This window comes from Aspergillus aculeatinus (genome assembly GCF_003184765.1).
Source record: "Aspergillus aculeatinus CBS 121060 unplaced genomic scaffold BO66scaffold_78, whole genome shotgun sequence".
Taxonomy (NCBI): domain Eukaryota; kingdom Fungi; phylum Ascomycota; class Eurotiomycetes; order Eurotiales; family Aspergillaceae; genus Aspergillus; species Aspergillus aculeatinus.
The window spans coordinates 90,966-108,403 of NW_020291547.1; the positions used below are offsets into that span (position 1 = coordinate 90,966).

At 54.8% G+C, this 17,438-nt stretch overlaps 8 protein-coding genes across 8 annotated transcripts; 5 read left to right on the forward strand and 3 right to left on the reverse strand.

Annotated features, from left to right (window-relative positions):
* Positions 1-857: 857 nt before the first annotated feature.
* On the forward strand, positions 858-2,317 carry BO66DRAFT_406314 (uncharacterized protein; the record flags this gene model as incomplete). The annotated part of the gene is made up of 2 exons (XM_025649014.1): positions 858-1,427; positions 1,508-2,317. 2 exons carry the CDS (start codon positions 858-860, stop codon positions 2,315-2,317), a joined length of 1,380 nt encoding a protein of 459 aa, XP_025498357.1.
* A 428-nt stretch (positions 2,318-2,745) lies between these two features.
* Positions 2,746-3,685, forward strand: BO66DRAFT_396110 (uncharacterized protein). The gene is made up of 2 exons (XM_025648388.1): positions 2,746-3,130; positions 3,243-3,685. Exons 1-2 carry the CDS (start codon positions 3,002-3,004, stop codon positions 3,447-3,449), a joined length of 336 nt encoding a protein of 111 aa, XP_025498358.1. The 5' UTR covers positions 2,746-3,001; the 3' UTR covers positions 3,450-3,685.
* Positions 3,686-3,805: 120 nt separating this feature from the next.
* gpi16 (GPI-anchor transamidase subunit GPI16) lies at positions 3,806-5,992 on the reverse strand. The gene is made up of 3 exons (XM_025648389.1): positions 5,376-5,992; positions 4,921-5,315; positions 3,806-4,869 (listed from the first exon to the last, which is right to left on the reverse strand). Exons 1-3 carry the CDS (start codon positions 5,732-5,734, stop codon positions 3,830-3,832), a joined length of 1,794 nt encoding a protein of 597 aa, XP_025498359.1. The 5' UTR covers positions 5,735-5,992; the 3' UTR covers positions 3,806-3,829.
* Positions 5,993-6,147: 155 nt separating this feature from the next.
* Positions 6,148-7,310, forward strand: BO66DRAFT_432627 (LUC7 domain-containing protein; the record flags this gene model as incomplete). Its single annotated transcript, XM_025650659.1, has 3 exons — positions 6,148-6,281; positions 6,392-6,723; positions 6,822-7,310. The coding sequence occupies exons 1-3, from the start codon at positions 6,239-6,241 to the stop codon at positions 7,308-7,310; spliced, it is 864 nt and encodes a 287-aa protein (XP_025498360.1). The 5' UTR covers positions 6,148-6,238.
* A 721-nt stretch (positions 7,311-8,031) lies between these two features.
* On the reverse strand, positions 8,032-11,397 carry BO66DRAFT_234081 (putative PHD finger domain protein). The gene is made up of 3 exons (XM_025642784.1): positions 11,183-11,397; positions 10,228-11,051; positions 8,032-10,166 (listed from the first exon to the last, which is right to left on the reverse strand). The coding sequence occupies exons 1-3, from the start codon at positions 11,187-11,189 to the stop codon at positions 8,181-8,183; spliced, it is 2,817 nt and encodes a 938-aa protein (XP_025498361.1). The 5' UTR covers positions 11,190-11,397; the 3' UTR covers positions 8,032-8,180.
* A 550-nt stretch (positions 11,398-11,947) lies between these two features.
* On the forward strand, positions 11,948-13,243 carry BO66DRAFT_396113 (uncharacterized protein). Its single transcript, XM_025648390.1, has one exon. The coding sequence runs from the start codon at positions 12,125-12,127 to the stop codon at positions 12,965-12,967; it is 843 nt and encodes a 280-aa protein (XP_025498362.1). The 5' UTR covers positions 11,948-12,124; the 3' UTR covers positions 12,968-13,243.
* A 76-nt stretch (positions 13,244-13,319) lies between these two features.
* On the reverse strand, positions 13,320-15,268 carry BO66DRAFT_424121 (FF domain protein). Its single transcript, XM_025650153.1, has 2 exons — positions 15,046-15,268; positions 13,320-14,992 (listed from the first exon to the last, which is right to left on the reverse strand). The coding sequence occupies exons 1-2, from the start codon at positions 15,113-15,115 to the stop codon at positions 13,338-13,340; spliced, it is 1,725 nt and encodes a 574-aa protein (XP_025498363.1). The 5' UTR covers positions 15,116-15,268; the 3' UTR covers positions 13,320-13,337.
* A 132-nt stretch (positions 15,269-15,400) lies between these two features.
* Positions 15,401-16,649, forward strand: pre9 (proteasome core particle subunit alpha 3). The gene is made up of 4 exons (XM_025648391.1): positions 15,401-15,569; positions 15,645-15,829; positions 15,880-16,298; positions 16,373-16,649. The coding sequence occupies exons 1-4, from the start codon at positions 15,546-15,548 to the stop codon at positions 16,510-16,512; spliced, it is 768 nt and encodes a 255-aa protein (XP_025498364.1). The 5' UTR covers positions 15,401-15,545; the 3' UTR covers positions 16,513-16,649.
* Positions 16,650-17,438: the final 789 nt, after the last annotated feature.

The following is a 17,438-nucleotide window of genomic DNA, read 5'->3' on the forward strand; positions in this document are numbered from 1 at the left end:
TACTGTACAGTACATAGTAGGATGTGAAACCGCATGAGATCATTTTTTCCAAGTTATGAATACCTTTCCCCTCATCAGTCCGTATTTGGGTTGGTGCATGGCAGAACCAGGCGGTGAGAGGCAGCAGTTTCCCCTCTTGAGCTTCCTTTGGCTTCGCTGCTGCTCCGATCCATCCTCACGGCTACTCTCTTGAGAAATCACCGCTTCTTTCATCACTCGATTACATCTTACGTCTTAATCTATGTATGTACTACTACCTCTTCCTGACCCTTCATTCCTCCATCATCCCCCACACCATGAGAATTGTATCCAGACACGAACCAGTCCAACTCAGACCGCCTTAGCAGTCAGTTGGAGTTGCGGCTGCAATGACTTGCTTGGGTCCGGTCCGGTTGGGCTGGGCTGGACTGGAGCTTCCCTGCAGATAAACTTGGCTGGTTGGCCTGTGGTTCGTCTACTTTTCATCCCAGTTCCAGCTATCTCCTATTCATATCTTAAACTTGTCCACAATTGCTTTGAACGCCCTACCCTTCCCTGCCGTTGCCCTTCTCTGTCCCGCACCAGAAAGCTGACTGTTCTTCCCCGCGTCCGCGCGCGGAACTAGCGCTGATAGTTTAGCTAGCCTTAATTAATCGCCCTCCTTGGTTCGAACCACACAAGCCGCCTGAGACCTTTCCAACCTTTCACGGATCGCATTTCCTGTGTCCACCCTTCAGCTTTTCTGCGTCGTGCCTGTGCGATATACCACATACACATACACACACCAACACTAAATACATCCATTTTGCCTTGCGGCTGGCCATACAACCATATCTCGAAAGACCGAAAACGACAGGCCCTCAAGTGACGTCCCTGCCATGGACGAGTTCGCGCAAACACGTGGGGGGGATGACCTGTTCGACGATGAGATCATCCCCGTCTCTGCAGAGCAACAACAACAAATGCAGCTGCAAGAACAACAAGAACAACACTCCCCGCCGGCGGATGACCACCAGCAGCAGTCCTTTGAAGAGAGTATCGCGCCCGCAACAGCATCAACTACTATCGACAGAGACGTATCACCGCCTGCGCGGACTGACACTCCGTCGCGGTCACGCGGGGGTGAGCGACGGGGGAGGGGACGGGGAGGCAGAGGGGGCCGGGGTGGGCGGAGGGGGTCGCAGAACTCTGGCCGGAGGGGTGATCCGAACGTGAGAAATAAGCACAATTATCATAATAATAAGACTACGGCGGAGAGCCCTGTGGAGGGTGGCGAGGACAGCAACAATCCCGTGGAGGAGGCTACGACGACTACTACTACTAACCCGGCTGCCTCAGGGGCTGCGGCTGCAGAGACAGAACAACCGGCGGGTGAGAAGCCTGCAGCGGAGGGCCCGCGGGTGCCTGCTGTACGTGGAGATCGAAGTGCTACGGGTGGTATCAAGAAGGTACGTTTTCTTCACGGGCGTGGGGGGCTCTATGGTGGATCTTAAGCGTGAGGCTAATGAGTTTGTGTTTGTCTGTGTAGCCGAAACTCACGGAAGAGGAGCTCTCGCGTCGTATTGCGGCTGCGAAGGAAAACGCTGCTAAGGTAGCCGCGGCGCACGCTCGGGCTGAAGCTGACCAAGCCTCATTCCTTGAGAGGGAGAAGGTTGCGGAGGAGAAGAGACGCCAGGAACGGGTGCAGCGCCGGGTCATGGATAACGAGCGGGAACGCAACCGACAGCGGAAGTTGCAAGCCTTTGCGGGCCGGGAGTGGGATGCTCAGAAGAAGGAGGAGGATTTCAACCCGCGCGGTGGGCGCGGGGGCCTCCGTCGAGGTATGCACGGTGGTGTTTCTGGCTATACGAGACGCGACTTTGAAGGGCAGCCTAGCGACCAGCCGAGTGGTGAGGTGCATGAGGAGCCCCATGGTGACAGTCCTCGAGGGGGCCATCGAGGTCGAGGCCGTGGGGGTCGCGGTGGACGTGGTCGCGGTGGTCATCGTGGCCCACGGGAGGATATTCCCCAGTCGGACGGCGCGGCCGAGAATCTGCCAGGCCTGGGCGAGTCGAGGTGGGCTCCTGCTCCGGTGCTTGACAATGAGGCAGACTTCCCTGCGCTCCCTGGCAGTGAGAAGAACGGGAAGGATACCTCGAAAGAGGCCCCGAAAGAGTGGGTCAAGGAGGAGCAGAAGGACACTCAGAAGGAGGTCCTCAAGGACTCCTCCGATGAGCCTAAGGAGCCAAAGGAACCTCTCAATGCTGCAACAACTGCAGTGAACCTGGACCTTCTCAACGTGGACCCTCTTTCACCGATGGAAGGGACTTCTTGGGCTGAACAAGTCGAGTCGCAGTAATGCTCTATTTAGGTCTATATTTTATTCTTCCGTGGATTCTTGGATTTTTGAAGACCTCCATGATTGATGCATACATTATAATTCCCCAATTACACTTTCTGTTGGCTGCGATCCAGAGGTATTATTTTTGTCTTTTCTTGTTTTACCATAGCTGATACGTTATGACGTGACGTATGTATATACAGAGTGCACCACATTAGCTATGGTAGAATCAGTAGATGAGAGCCAAATCGATAAAGACATCAGGATCACTTCTACAGTTGCTTGTGTGACAAGTACATAATAACTTACATGCAGGAATCCCCAATGCTTGGGGTAAGCAAGTGAATGCGACTGACCCCAAACTTGGGGGTGGCAACCCCGAAAATGACGTGTGTTCATGATGAGATCACCAACCCTTCATTCATCCCCAAGAGGGATACGAGTAGGGTATATAAACCCAATCCAGCAGATTTCGAAGTGACCCCGATCAAATCTACATCTCTGAGACTATCTGCATAAATAGTGAGTCTTCGCTTTCCCATCTTCCTCCCTCCGCAGAACATACCGCATACGACGCCTAACTATATACATCCATCGCAACCACCACTAACCATATCTCCAGCACCACAGCCACACGCTTCAATCCCCACCTATACCTAACTCAACAACACCCACCCACTTTAACTACTAAACACCACGAAAATGGCCTCCAACTCCAACCGCCTCCCCCAAGCCACGAGCGGCGGCGCCTCCGCCGAGCCCACGCCCGCCAACAACGCCGGCGGCGGCAGCGGCTGGGGCGACTCGGGCCACCCCAAGGGCGGGGTTTCGGTACGTTTTCCCGGGCCCTTTCCCCTTTCCCCTTTCCCCTCCCCTTTCCCCTCTGTATTGTACCATTTCAGAAACAGTACTGTTCTGCGATGACTAACGCCAACGACCGTAGAGCGACGTCCTCACGGCCCCGGAATTCCGCGACATCAGCGACCAGAAGTCGGCGGCGGAGCACAAGTTCCTGGGCCGGTTCGACGAGGGCCAGGGGATGCAGGAGGGGACGTGCGCGACCGAGGACCACAGCTTCATGGAGCGGAAGCCCGGCGGGTCCGGGGCGCTGCCGGGCTGGGAGACGATGAAGGATAAGTTGGGTTTGTAAGCTTTCCCCGGGCCTTTTCTTCCCTTTCTCCTTCGGGGGATGAGCGGTTGAGGGATGAGGGGGGTGGATGCAGTGAGAAAGAGGTGAGGGGAGGGGAGGTGATAGATGGGACTGGCTGATGAGGGTTTAGTCTCTATCCTGAGTGAATTCCTCCTCTTCTTCTTCTGATTGAGGGGGAGGTGTTGTTGGCTTGGGCTGCCCGATAGGGGGTGGCGTTATTTGTGTTTGCTGGGGGGTTGTAACTTTAGTGTTTGTCTTTTTTTTTTTAGGTGGGGTGTATGGGATTATTAGGGTTAATGATATTATGAAATCGAATGCATGAATCTCTTCAACCGGTGGTTGCATTTTTAGATGGGGTGTGAACTAAATGAATACATGAACTACTCTGTCTTCGCCGTCTTCCCCTTGACTCGGTCCCGGAGAGCAACGAGCTTCCCACCCAACCTGCTCTTTAGGGTCTGCGCTCGCATGGCCGAGGCCTCTTCGGCCGTCACGAAACGGCGCACCAGCAGATTAAAGATACTGCCGAAAGCCAACGCGATCACCGTGCTCGTCAAGATGATCACGTTGTATGGCATGCTAAAGTCCGGAGTGGGGAGTGGAAGAAGCAGGCTCGTTGTGCGGATGTAGATCGGGTGGCTGGCGCCGCCGCCGCCGCCGCCCGCCGGGCTCAGCTTGATCACCGCCGGAGCCACGTTGAACCCGCGGTTGGCGTCCGGGGGATACTCCGTGTACCGCAGGATGGCCTTTTCGAAATCGTAAGTCAGCGTCACCGTCGACGCGGCCGGCACGGAGAGCGCCAGCTCGAGCTGGGTCCCGCGTTCGCGATCGATGGCTGGGCGGTAGAAGGTCTCTTTGATGAATTGCGAGGCGGGCACTTGGCGACGTAGCCCGTCGCGGCCCGTGATGGTGGCTTGGAGGGTGTGGAAGTAGGGGCGGAGGAACCACGGCAGCGTCTCGAAGTAGATGAAGTCAACAGGGTGGGTGTCCGAGGGGTTGTCGAAGATGATCCGCATTCCTCCGCGTTCCTGGCCGTGTCCGACGATCGTGCGCTCGGCGCGCAGCACAGGCTCATCGAGTGGAACTTGGGTCGTGGCCTCCTGCTCGGGGATGTTGAGGTCAAATGGTGTGGAAGACTCCAGGGTGAAGCAGCGGGTGTAGCCGTCGGGCTTCTTCACTTCCACCGCGCCTTCAGTAGCACGGACTTCTCGTTCGTGTGGCACTCGCAGGCAGACCGTTCCGTCGGTAGAACCCTCGGTGAGAGGGCATGATCCGCTAATGCTGCGGCCGAAGATCTCTGACAAGCCCCAGCTCTTTTCGGACGTGCTCTCTAGCGGGTAGCAGGTGTCGTCTGAGTGATAAGGCTTGGATGTGTCGCACACGAGCTGCTCGTTAGGCACGGGCCGTGGGATGGGGTTATCTAGGGGAAGGATCAGCACAGATCGTCATGCGTCAAGCAAGCTATACTGACCCCGTGGACGCTTGGACCGGTCGATATCGAGCACAATGTCCACCGATTGATCAATCTGCACAACACATTCCCCGGTCTGCGTGCAGATAGGACGCACATCCACGGACATGCTCTGCCACGAAGCATCAAAAAGCTTGTGCCCGTCCAGAAGGCTAGCCACACCCGCCTTTCCCTTACATGGAAGGAGCTTCAAAAATGGCGTCAAGTTCTCGGTGCAGACCACCTCGCCAGGAAGTGTTCCGTGCAGAAGATGCAGATTATCCGAAGCCGCGTGAGTCCCTGTGGGTTCGAACGATGCGACTGGCCTCGTCGTTCTGGTCGAGTCGATGAAGTTCAACGAGGCACAGAACAGCCCGGAGAGTGATTGGGCCAAGGTGATCCATTTTGCGAAAGCCCTGGTTGAGTGATGTCAACATTGGATCCTATCTGTCCGGTCACCCCAGCATAAGACGTACGATTCATCATCCACGGCATCGATCCACGCCCACAGCTCCACACCGGTGCCCCCCTCCTTGGTTCCATTCCACGGGCGAGGACCCCAGCTCTCAGCATCCCATCGACCCGTTGTGAACCGGAGGTGCAGCTCCTTGGTATTGGCGTGGCGGAGGATCTGGCCTAGCGCGCGGGGGAAATAGCGGAAGTGACGCTCATCGAAGGAGGCCTGCGAGTCATTGCTCTGGAAGTTGAAGGAAGCTAATAGCGCGGATTGCGGAAGTGGTTGGAGGACGAGGCTCTCGTGGTAGTCGGAGTTCGCGGAGGCGAGCGAGGAGAACGCGGCCAGGAAGAGTAGAGAGAGAAGCGAAAGGACAGTCATCACGTCATGCTGGCCGACACGGAGGCTTCAGAAAGAATCCAGTAAAGATATCTTGATGCACCACCCCTCGGTGCCCTCGGTGGTGGAGTTGCGACGTTCGGCAGCTGCGTTGCTCGTGAGAGATGCAACAACAACTGACAGCTGCGGAGACACCTGCAGTACGTCAACGACGATTCGTTCGGGTCGAAGTCTAACGTTTCAAGCTCCGTTAGAATCGACAGTCTTCAACCACCCGTTATATCATGGGGGAAAGTATTCCTGTCGTCGAGATAATGAGGGAAGTAGAGTGTATAATACCGCAAGGCGAACAGGGGCCCGGAGCTCACATAAGCGCAGCCAACCGCGGTTAGCGCCACGCCCGCAGAACTTCCCGGCCAGAACAGAAGAAGAAGCAAGAAGCTCTCCAATTCAAACTCCTTCAAGTGCGATCTTTCTTTTTCTTTCCCCCCCCCTCATCCTCTCACCCCTCACCACTCTTTCGACCCCAGGCATTATTCTCCCACTATGGCTGCGGAACAAAGAAAGCTGCTTGAGCAGCTCATGGGAGGTACGTCCCCAACAATTCCCTTCTCGAGCGTTTCCAGCTCTCTCCCCTCGTCTCGAAAACCCGCAATTCCGAGATAGCTAGCTAATCCTGGATATCCTTGACTGCTACAGCGGACCAACTCATCGGCACAGGAGCGCAATCCCGCAATGCGCAACTCGCCATCACCGATCCGAAAGTCTGCCGTTCCTACCTCGTCGGCACCTGCCCCCACGACCTCTTCACCAACACCAAACAAGACCTGGGCCAGTGCCCGAAAGTGCACAGCGAAGGATTGAAGACGGAATACGAGGCCGCCTCGGCTGCGGACAAGGCCAAGTGGGGGTTTGACTACGATTACATGCGCGACATGCAGAAGTACATCGACGACTGTGACCGACGCATTGACTCGGCGCAGCGACGGCTGGAGAAGACCCCGGATGAAATCCGACAGACGAATAACCTGGTAAGGCTGGCTGGCTTCTCTGCTGCTCTGCTTCCCCCCCTTCCCATCACCTAGAACATTTTGCTGGAGCACCAGAAACTAATTTTGTTACCATGCAGCTGAAACAAATCGCCGACCTCACCAACACCATCAACTCGGGTCTGCTCGAGATCTCCGTCCTGGGCGAGACCGGCGCCGTGGCGCAGGCCCTGAACGAACTGCACAAGATCCGCACCGCCAAGCACCAGAAGGAGACGTGCGAGCGCGACCTCAAGAACCTCCAAGACACCTCGGGCCCCTCGGGCCACCAGAAGCTGCAGGTCTGCGATGTCTGCGGCGCGTACTTGAGTCGCCTCGACAACGACCGCCGCCTGGCCGATCACTTCTTCGGCAAGATGCACATGGGGTACTCGGACATGCGCAAGACCTTCAAGCGACTCAGCGAGGAGCTCAAGGGTCGGCCTCCGCCGGTCCGGCACCACGATGACGAGGACGATCGTGATCGGGGCTGGGGCGGTGGTCGCTCCGGGGGCGGTGGCCGCGGGCCTCGCTACGGTGGTGGTGGCGGCGGTGGTGGTGGGTACAAAAAGCGTGGTCCTCGGTGGTGATGATGACGGATGACGATGATCATGAAACAAGGAGAAGGAGAAGGGGGGGTTTTTTGGATTGTCCTATACCGATTTCTGTTCTTTTTTCTTTTTTTTGTTTTCCTTTTCATTTCCTGTTCGGCTGTACGCTTTCAGCTTGGTCTTTGCATAGCGTAGGCGTTTCCTTTCACGGTCGACCATGCTTGGCGGATGTCATGGCTATCTTCTTCTTTCTGTCTCAAAAAGATATCTAAACATCACTTTACCTTATGTTAGCGAAACAAACAAATCTACACATCGCGGTATAATACCCTGTACCAAGAGCCTCTAATTCAATTCTTCCAAACAAATAAATCATGAAGTAGAAAATGTTATCGGATAATGAGTATATTGTGTTCAATCGATCGAAAACGATCTGCGTTATCTGCCGTACAATCTGGAAATGCATACATCAAATTGGCCTCTGGGAAGTGACAATCGGGCAATCAAGCCGCAACTGGAAAAACATACAGCATAAACCATCGCTGGATCAAATAAATAGCCTGCGCGTCTTCACAAGAAAGGGGGAAAAAAAGCAAAGAACAAAAACGTGACAGAATAAGTAATAGTAGGAAGAAAAGCTCCCCCCGTTTTTCGCCCAAATACACATTTTGAGAACGGATGAAGATATAAAAAGAAAAAAAAAAAAGAAAGAGGTAGTTTGGAAACCTTCGGGGAAAGGGCCCGCCACTAAGATTTGAACACCAAGTTCCAACTATGAGACTGAAATGAGAAGGTAAGGAAGGGAGGAAAGGGGAAGGTGATGCGGCGAATGAAGAGGATGGAGAGGAGGAGAAAAGAAAAAGGAAAGAAAGATGAAGTACTATACAGCATATATCTAAGCTTTCCCTTCTACCGGTTGTTCTGCTGTCCTCCACCAGCATGTCCATTGGCCGCGGTGACCTTGAATAATTCGTCCGTCAGAAGCTTGTAATCTGAACTGGCCTCTGGACGGCGTAGCAGGATCTCCTTGATCACTCCCAGCTGAGAGACGTCGGCGTTGGGTGCCTGCTGCAGCAGTTGCTGGAGAGCGGGGGACTGAGCGGCCTGCGGACCCAAGACCTGGATGGCTGCCGCCAGACCTGTGAAGGGAGCCTGGTGGGTGGAAGCTTGAGGAGGGGGATAAGAGGGGTATTGGGTGGCCGCTGCGGGTGGTTGCTGCGGTTGCTGGCCGTAGGGGACGGGCGCCTGCGGCGTGGCGGGAAACGATGGCGCTGGGCTGGGGGTGAATTGAGAGGAATGGCGAGGGGGGGCCGGGGTCAGGAATTGTTGTTGCTGCTGCTGCTGCTGCTGCTGCTGCTGGGGAGCCGTGGTGAGAGGGCTGGTAGAAGCACCGGGCTCCTGGCTGGTGGGATGAGAAGGCTGGACAGAGGGGGGGTTCGAATCGCCTGTCTTGACGGCGAAGACTACCAGGAGCACCCGCTCGGGCATTGGGTCCTCGAGGGTGTTGTTCTCCAACAGCTCGATGAAGTCGGGCTTCTTGGTCGAACCGGCCTCAATCGGAATCAGGTAGGTATCCTTGACAGCTGGCAGTGGGTGTTTGCCCACCACCCCGTATCGGTTGCGGTCCTGGAAGTAGCTGAACAGCTTGTCGAAGCCGGCCCTCTGCTTGGGGTTCTCGGGACTGCTGATCGAGATGACGGTGACATCGGTCGACGAGCTGAATCGCAGACCACATAGATAGTTGCCCGCCAACTGAGTGTCGATGCGTCCGTCCACAAGCAAAGTCGAGGGAACCAGCTGGCTCCAGGGTATACGCCCGCTGAGGTCGGCGCCTCCTGCGTGCTTCGCCGAGGAGGAGAACTCGGCGATGGTACTCATCATCACCTTGCCATGCCAGATCGATCCTTCGTCGTGGTATTCCTTGGGTGAGTAGGGCGGCGATTCGGGTTCATCGTCCTTGAGCAACTTATCAATCTCTGCATCGGCCTGTGCCTTGCGTGCTGGTAGCTGTTCGCGGATATGAGCCGACACTTCAGGGAAGACAGGCTCGTGGCTGGTGCCACCAGGCGAATGTGCTCTCGGAGGGAAGTCATCGCGACGAATGTCCACCCCATCGGGGAGCTTGGACTCATTGGAATGCTTCTGTGCAGCGCCATCGGTCTCAGTCGTCTGTGGCGTCGGACTGGTCGGACTCTGTCCGGCAGGACTGCCGTCGGCCTCGGCCAAGCTGCGTCGAGATGCGGCCGTGGAGAAGACCGGCTCGCTGGCGGCGGTATGGTTTTCGTCTTCGACCAGTTCTTCACCCTTATGGGTGCGTCTAATGCGCGGCCCTTGTTCTTGGATGATAATGTGTTGACGCTCGGCTTCCCGCTTGATCTCAGCATCCTTCTGCTGGAGCTCCTCACTGGCCATGTCTTGGCTGCTCATCTTAGAGAGGGCATCGGGAAGTAAACTACCTACGAGCAGACGATCCCGTAGAGAAGGGTTCTTCTTTACGTTGAACAGGATCGTCCGCAATTGTGTCTTATACGGGTCTGTAGGCTCTCCAGATCCTCCGCATATATTCTGGTACATAGCACTCTCAATCGAGAGTCCAAGCTGCCGCGCAACTTCCTCCACGGGTTTCCCTTTGGGCAAGCTGAAAGATCCTTTCTTCTGGGACTCAGAAATCTGATCTACAAATAACTTGACCAGGGCACTAGCAGCACTTCTTCGAGCCGGGTTAGTGGGTTCTTCCAAGGACTTCGTCACTTCTGCGGTGGTCGGCGATGGCGATGCAGTGGAGCCATGTCGAGAAGACTGCCCGGCGGGCTCATCCTTCACTGGAGCCGGTTCGGGGGGAGGTGTTGGGGTGGCGGCTGGGGGTGAGATCTTCTGCTGCTTGGGTTTTGGTTCCTATCATCAGGATTAGTGTCAGTCAGGCGTGGTCAAGCCAGAAAAGGAACAGGCTACGTACAGCTTCCGCGGTTGGAGCTTCTTGATGCTCCTCGAACTTGCGTTTCTGGGCGCTTGCTGGTGGAGCCTCAGGAGTATGTCCATTTTTCTCGGGAGTTGGCTCCTTGGCGGGAGTTGGCGCCTTAGCAGGAGTTGGCGCCTTAGCAGGAGATGGTTCCTTAGCAGGCGCAGCAGCCGGAGCTTCGGTAGCAGGGGCTTCGGCAGCAGGAGAAGGAGTAGGAGCAGAAGCAGGAGGCGGAGGCGGAGGAGCAGCAGGAGCAGGCGCAGGCGCAGCCAAGGGAGCTGGGGTAGGAGTAGGGGCAGGTGTTGTCGAGGGTGCTGCGCGAGCTGGAGTACTCGTTTCAACCTTGACCTCACTTTGTCGACCTCGTCGGCCGCCCTTCTTCCCCTTCTTGCGCCGCGAGGCCTTCTTCTCCTCCGCTTCTATGCGTCGCCGTTCGGCCGCTTCTTCCCACGGCTTTTCGCCCCGCGAGATCTTCTCCAAGAGGACCGGATGGTTCTCGGGCTTGCACTGCTCGCAAAAGTATTCATCGGGCTCTTCTCCCTTAGCGAACGTGAGGCCCATACAGTCGTTGTGTTGCCATGCAGAGCATCGATCACAGCAGATCATGTCACGTTCAATATCCTCCTCCTCTTCGTATTCGCCGCAGATACATCGGATAATCTCTTCCTCTTCGCTAGGAGCAGGTGTCGGCTCCACGGACGGCTTCGCGGGTTTCTCCTTCGGTTGAGCTTTGGCTTTCGTCTTCTTCGCCGGCGTCTCGGTGATCATGTCGAGGTTCTTGTGCTGGCCCTTGGTCGAGCGACCAGAGCGTCTCGGTTCATCTGAAGTTCTTTGTTAGCTGCATTTAATTCGTGCCATAGTTTTGTTTCCAAGCTTGCCTGCCGCCAACACTGCCCACCGACAGTGTTGGCTCCGGTAGGAAAACATGGGTGGAATACGATCGATAGCTTACCAGCCATGATGGGAGTGAATGACTGAAGTAGATTTTCAAATTTCTACGGCGCGAAATGGTTGGTGTAAAAGGAAAGCTGGATGAGGAGGTAGATAATGGGCTGGATCCAAAATGTCCAAAGGGAAAGTTGCGCACGCCACCCAGGTCACGGTTCTACGGCATCAGAAGAGCTAAAGCAATACACAGAGAAAGGCACTGGCGACTGGCACTGCTGTGCTGCGGTCCGCGCAAGTATTACTTGATCTTCTCCAAGCTCCAGCGACTGACTTATTTAGAGACGATGGGACTGAATGGCCCGTGGCGTCACCATCCGTGACGGGGAGGGAGGGAGGGAGGACTCGGGAGGTTTGTTCAACAACCACAACCGGTGTCGCGCGCAGGATGCTTGGCGTGGGCGGGGTTCGCGCGAAAAGTGACTCAAGCCTCACGGGCTATTTGGGCGTGGTATAGTGAGCTGCGAACAGAGAGTGCGCAAAAATGTATTGCACAGTGGCGATTCTTGATGAAAGGTGCGCCCAGCGAGAATCAGCCAGGGTTGATGGGAGATGAGAAAGAATGATCCGAGGTTGGGAAGAAGAAGAGGAGATGTTGTCGCGGTTGAACCTCCTCCAGGCTGCTGATTAAGTGAGAGTTGGTTCGGATGCTGAATCAGCTGAACCCGAATGGTTACCACGTGACTGCGGCTCCGCGGAATCGGCTTGTCGCGCGGTGCGCCCGTCGCCCGTTCTCGTCGCGTTTATTCTTCGCCGCCCTTCCAAAGCTTCTCCGGAATCCCCACATAGATTGATTTTCTAATCGCCTGGTTTGAAAAAGGGCTTTACATTACCTACCTCCTACCTACCTACCTACCTATCTAGTAATTCCAACCAAACGTTTTCATTCTCCTTCTCATTGTCTCTTTACATCATCATAGCATTTATCCCCATTCCCAGAAGAAAGATCATGGCCGATGTTCGCTCATTACTCCGCAATGAGCTCGCCACCCGCAAGGGCTCCCCTCAGACAGGGAGCACGGGCAACCGTGTAACCAAGAAAAGAAAGGTAGATCCCGCAGACGACCCGATGCGCAAGAGGATCAGGCCGGCCGGCGCAGAATCCAATTCCGCGGCGGGGCATATGACGATACAGCCACCGAGCGCGACGGCCATCGAAGAGGAACATGAGGAGGAGGAGCTCGAACAATTGGACGAGGAAGTCGCCGGTCCCGAAGCCCCGTCAGACGCTCCCATCGAGCACGACTCCTCCGAGCCGGCGGGACAACCTTCAGAAACCCCTGCTGGGACAGCCCCAGCACCACTTCCTCAAACCGTGGATGAGGATGAGTGGGCGGCCTTTGAGCGCGAGGTGGTGGCACCAACGCGCATGCCACACCGGCCCGCGGCGCTGACCGCGACGGCAACCATCTCAGCCGCGCCCCTCACCGCGGAAGAGATCGCTGCACAGCAACAGCGCGAATCCGAGACGATAAGCAAGAACCGCGAGGTGGAGGCGGAAGGGGAGCGCGAGGATGCGGCGCGCTTCATGGAGAACGAGTTCGATGAGATGGAACAGCTAGAGGAGCGTCTCAAGCGCCTCAAACAGAAACGCGAAGAGCTGCGGCAACTTAGACCTACCGAGGATGTAGCAGTGCAGGACATGGATAAGTCTCCATCCGCTACCCCTGCGCCGCAGGATGAGCTGGGCCACGCTGGACGCCGTCACGAGAATGGAGATGAACAGGATGACGATGATGATGACGACGATGACGATGACGATGATGATTGGGACAACTGGAGGTTCCGGTAATTGTTAGGGTCAAGGTTCAGGCGTGGGACACAAACAAACGGCGTCATTTCACAAAGAGGGAGGTCCAGAACTTTTCTAAAAACTTACAATGATACCCCATGAGCTATGTGCGATCAGACAAAATTGCTACTAATCATCTTAATTCGCCACAGTGTTGGCAACGCGAGTGCTGTCCTGCTAGCTTACTTGCTCTTTCATACCTCCACACCTGCGCTTGCTTGTGTGGCGGGGCATATTACGCCCGCATAGCTGAATCATAAGCATTGTGTGATTGATCCTTTAGATAGAGACAGAAATGGTTCAACATGTATCTTACACTCATCTAAAATCATGATTATCCTATACATGAAATGCACTTCCCAAATGCTCCCTATTCCCCTCGAGGTCTGGGCGATTGGTCCTCTGCTTCCAGGTAGCTGCGCAGGCCGCCCTTGTTGACTTGCATAGCTTCCTCAAGCTCGACCTCACCTTCTCTTAGGAGATGTTTGCCACGGATGAGTTCGCCCTTCTGCTTCCGCTTTTCATCTTCAACTTGCTTCTCACGTTCCGCCAAAGCTCTCTCGCGCTTTTCTCGCTCCACTCTCTTTCGCTCCAGCTCTTCTCTCTCATCGGCGGTGAGGTTATCCTCTGGCGCCGGGGGCAAGGTCGAGATGTATGTCTCAATAAGCGGATCACGTACTTTGGGAGCTAGTGCGATGTATCTGAGATCGGTGATGATAGAGGTGGAGAGCGCTTCGAGGTTGGATGATTTGTTCAATTCATGCAAAGGCACAGACTTGAGCAGAGCCGAGAGATCGGATTTTCGACTGCTTTCGGGCTGCTTCATTCGTGATACCAGGTCGCGGTAGAACTTCTCCCGGTCTTTGTCCGACAGCTGTGGGTCTTTCATCTCTGGCTCTTTCCTATATTTCCGTTTGAATTCTGGCCAGTACAGTTTTGGGGTTGCGTGTTCTTGCAAGAATGAGAGGTATTTTATGCGCGGGTCTTTCTTCTCTTGCTTCTGCTTGCGCTCCTTGATTTCTTGGATACGATCGCGACTCCAGTTTGACCAGACGTCGCGACGCGCTTTCATGTTCGGGAGAACAGTATAGCGGCTGTCATTGATGATGTGGCCTTCTTCAATGATCTTCTCCCAGGTCGTGAAGGGATTGATATGGAAGTCGTCGAGGAGGTCGCGGAACAGAGCCGTAGCATCCTCCTCCGTGAGCGGCAGACCTTCAGCACCCTCCTCCCACCCTTCCTCGCCTGGTTCGCCATACTCGCCGGGGTCAAGGCCGTATTCTTCTCCCATCGCTGCTAACTGATATTCCATATCTTCTTCCGTAAATTCCACAGGTTGGGGGTGACCTGCATCTTCATCGGTCTTCGGTCGTTTGAAGGGTTGGTCTTCGTCTTCGTCGTCCGTAACCTCGACTTCCTCATACTCGTCGCTGTCCTCCTCAGCGTGTGCTGTTGTGGGCCCGCTTGCCGAAATCTCGGCTTCCTGTCTCTCTCCTGAACTGCCCTCTGCATGTTCCAGGTCTCCAACATCCTGGACATCTTCGCCTCGTTCCTTTCTCGCTAGTGCCTCTTGTTCCAAGCGATCGAACTCGAGAACCCCTTTCATCACCTCGGGAGGGATTTTCCAATAGCTCTCGTTTGTCTCCGGATTGTGAACGAATCGTCTTCCGAGTTTCGTCTTCACAAGCACCCAGGGCGCGCATCCTGGCACTGCGTGCTTCTTCTTGGGCCTGTCTTCTGGCCCCCGACGTCGACGATCATAGCTGTTTCTTCCGCCACGGAAATTTCCTTGGCCCTGACTTCCTTGCTGCTGTCCGTATTGAGGGATGGCATTAAAGCCAGGGGCACCAAGTCCGAATCCATGGGGCGCATAAGGAGTAGAAGAGAATGGGGGTAGTGTGTCTATGTTCGTGTTGAACGTGGGTTGTTGCGGCGTTATTGTCGGCGGTTGAGGTTGCGTCAGGACTGGTAGAGGCCTGGTGTAGGTGGATTGCTTGGTTTGCGCATTGTAATAGTATGTATGTCCTAGATCGAATTAGGGACGAGATTTAAACGAGACTCTGTTTAGGTGCGCGAACCTGTAGGAGCTTTATGTTCGGTCCATCCTGGAGGTAGCGGAGGAGGTGGGGTATATGTCGACCTTAGCATGGTGAAAAATATAGATTTGCAAAGTATCACTCAATTATACATGTAAATTGAGTGAAGATGTCTTAGCTCACAAACGAAGGATTGTTAAATCAAATGGTTGAAGTCCTGCAGCGCCGTTGGAAGATAATTTGCGCCAGTGTCGCGGAGAGCTTCGCATGGAATCTCGGGGTGGTCCGAGCTTGGCGGACGGATGGTCTCGTCAGCCCGGGGCGGGCGGGCTGGTGGACGCGCCAGGGCGAAGTTGCCTGGTCGGTCACTCACTCGCTCACTTCCTACCTTCCTACGGGAGCTCATCCGACCTTCAACTGCACAGCTTGCTCGGCATCTCCCTTCATCTTCCCCCCCCATCACAACTCCGCTCATTCCCACCCTCTCTCTTTGCTTGATATACACAACTGAAGTTCCTCAATATTTGTTCGATTAGTTCAAGATGTCAAGAAGATACGATTCCAGAGTATGCTTATTCCCCCCCGATGATCAATTGTTCTTTCGGAAGCTTCCTAGCTGACCCGATGACGTTCTTCGACAGACAACCATCTTCTCCCCCGAAGGTCGCCTGTACCAGGTTGAGTATGCGTTAGAAGCCATCTCGCACGCCGGTACTGCTCTGGGTATTCTGGCCAAGGATGGAATCGTCCTGGCCGCGGAGAAGAAAGTCACTAGCAAGCTGCTCGAGCAGGACACATCTGCCGAGAAGTTGTACACACTGAATGAGTATGCGGCCCTCATCCCACCGCCCTTGACTAGCCTAACATTTTGGGCAGCAACATGATCTGTGCTGTTGCTGGTATGACGGCAGACGCGAACATCCTGATCAACTACGCCCGACAAGCCGCTCAGCGGTACCTCCTTACCTACAACGAAGAGATCCCTTGCGAGCAACTGGTCCGCCGGTTGTGCGATCTGAAACAAGGATATACCCAACACGGTGGTCTTCGTCCCTTCGGTGTGTCATTCATCTATGCGGGCTACGACCCTCTTCGGCAGTTCCAGTTGTACCAGAGCAACCCCAGCGGTAACTACGGTGGTTGGAAAGCGACCAGCGTGGGCGCCAACAACGCAAGCGCCCAAAGCTTGCTCAAGCAAGACTACAAGGAGGACTGTGATCTGAAGGAGGCTTGCGCCATGGCGGTGAAGGTCTTGAGCAAGACGATGGACTCAACGAAGTTGAGCAGTGAGAAGAGTAAGTGGTTCCTTTCCGGATCGTACAGACTGTATCTCAGCTGCATCACCTGCTAACATGCACATTATAAAAAGTCGAGTTCGCGACGGTGGGAAGAACGCCCGAAGGCAAGATCTACCACCATCTGTGGAGCGCCGATGAGATCAATGCTCTATTGAAAGAGCACGGATTGGCCAAGGTTGACGATGAGCCCGAGGCTGGTGAGATCAAATAAATGAGTGAATGACAGCTTTCTGCTTTTTGACCAAGATAATATCATTTGTTTCCATTGACCAAATGTTCTTGAGCTATACATCGTAGGCTTTGCACCGCTCATAGGCATGTAACTGGCTAGGAGAGACCTGCATCAAATCATGGCACACAGAACACTTCCCTGAAGCTGCACCTGAAGCGTAACTGACGTTGTCCACGGGTGACGTGGCAAGCGGCGATATCAAGCTGGCTTCCGGACAATTCATTGTACATTTGTCCTCGTGTATCTGAGGGACATCCGATCCGGTTCTTCATAGATCTCCGAAGCTGAATGGTCCACGTAGCTGAGGAAGACCTCATTGACATTGGGCGCCTGAACAAACGAAGGGCTTCCCTGAGCCCAGGGTGCCACATTCCTATATAAATATGACGCCCCGAAATCAGACCATATCTTTGTCCCGTACCCACTTTATAGAGAGTATGGGCGAAATGGCATCCCGCAGCATTTCATGTCGAATATTGGCTGTATCTTGGCCCTGGTGCAGCACATTCAATCGATCCATTATGACCCGAATACGCAAGGCAGAACCATGCCCGGACATATTATCACAGCGGAGCTTGGTGCAAGGAGCTAACTTTGACGGACCTAATGATGTCGTGGTGCTGGATTCATCCACCATCGGTGCTGGCAATTGACACACCTCTGGGAAGAGGACGCCTCTAACCGAAAGAGGAGGGCCATCACGTGGCGATTGCCGAAACGCGGGGTTTGGTCTATATCCATCATGGATCCATCCATTGTTCCAGCTCCATATCTCCAAGCCCATCGTTCGTTCGCAACTCTCACTGTTCTCTTTCATGAAAATGCCAGGGCAGCTAGATTGCTTTATAGGGTGATTCTTCACAGAAGGGACACCTTATGCTGTAATTGACTACATTGATGCCCTC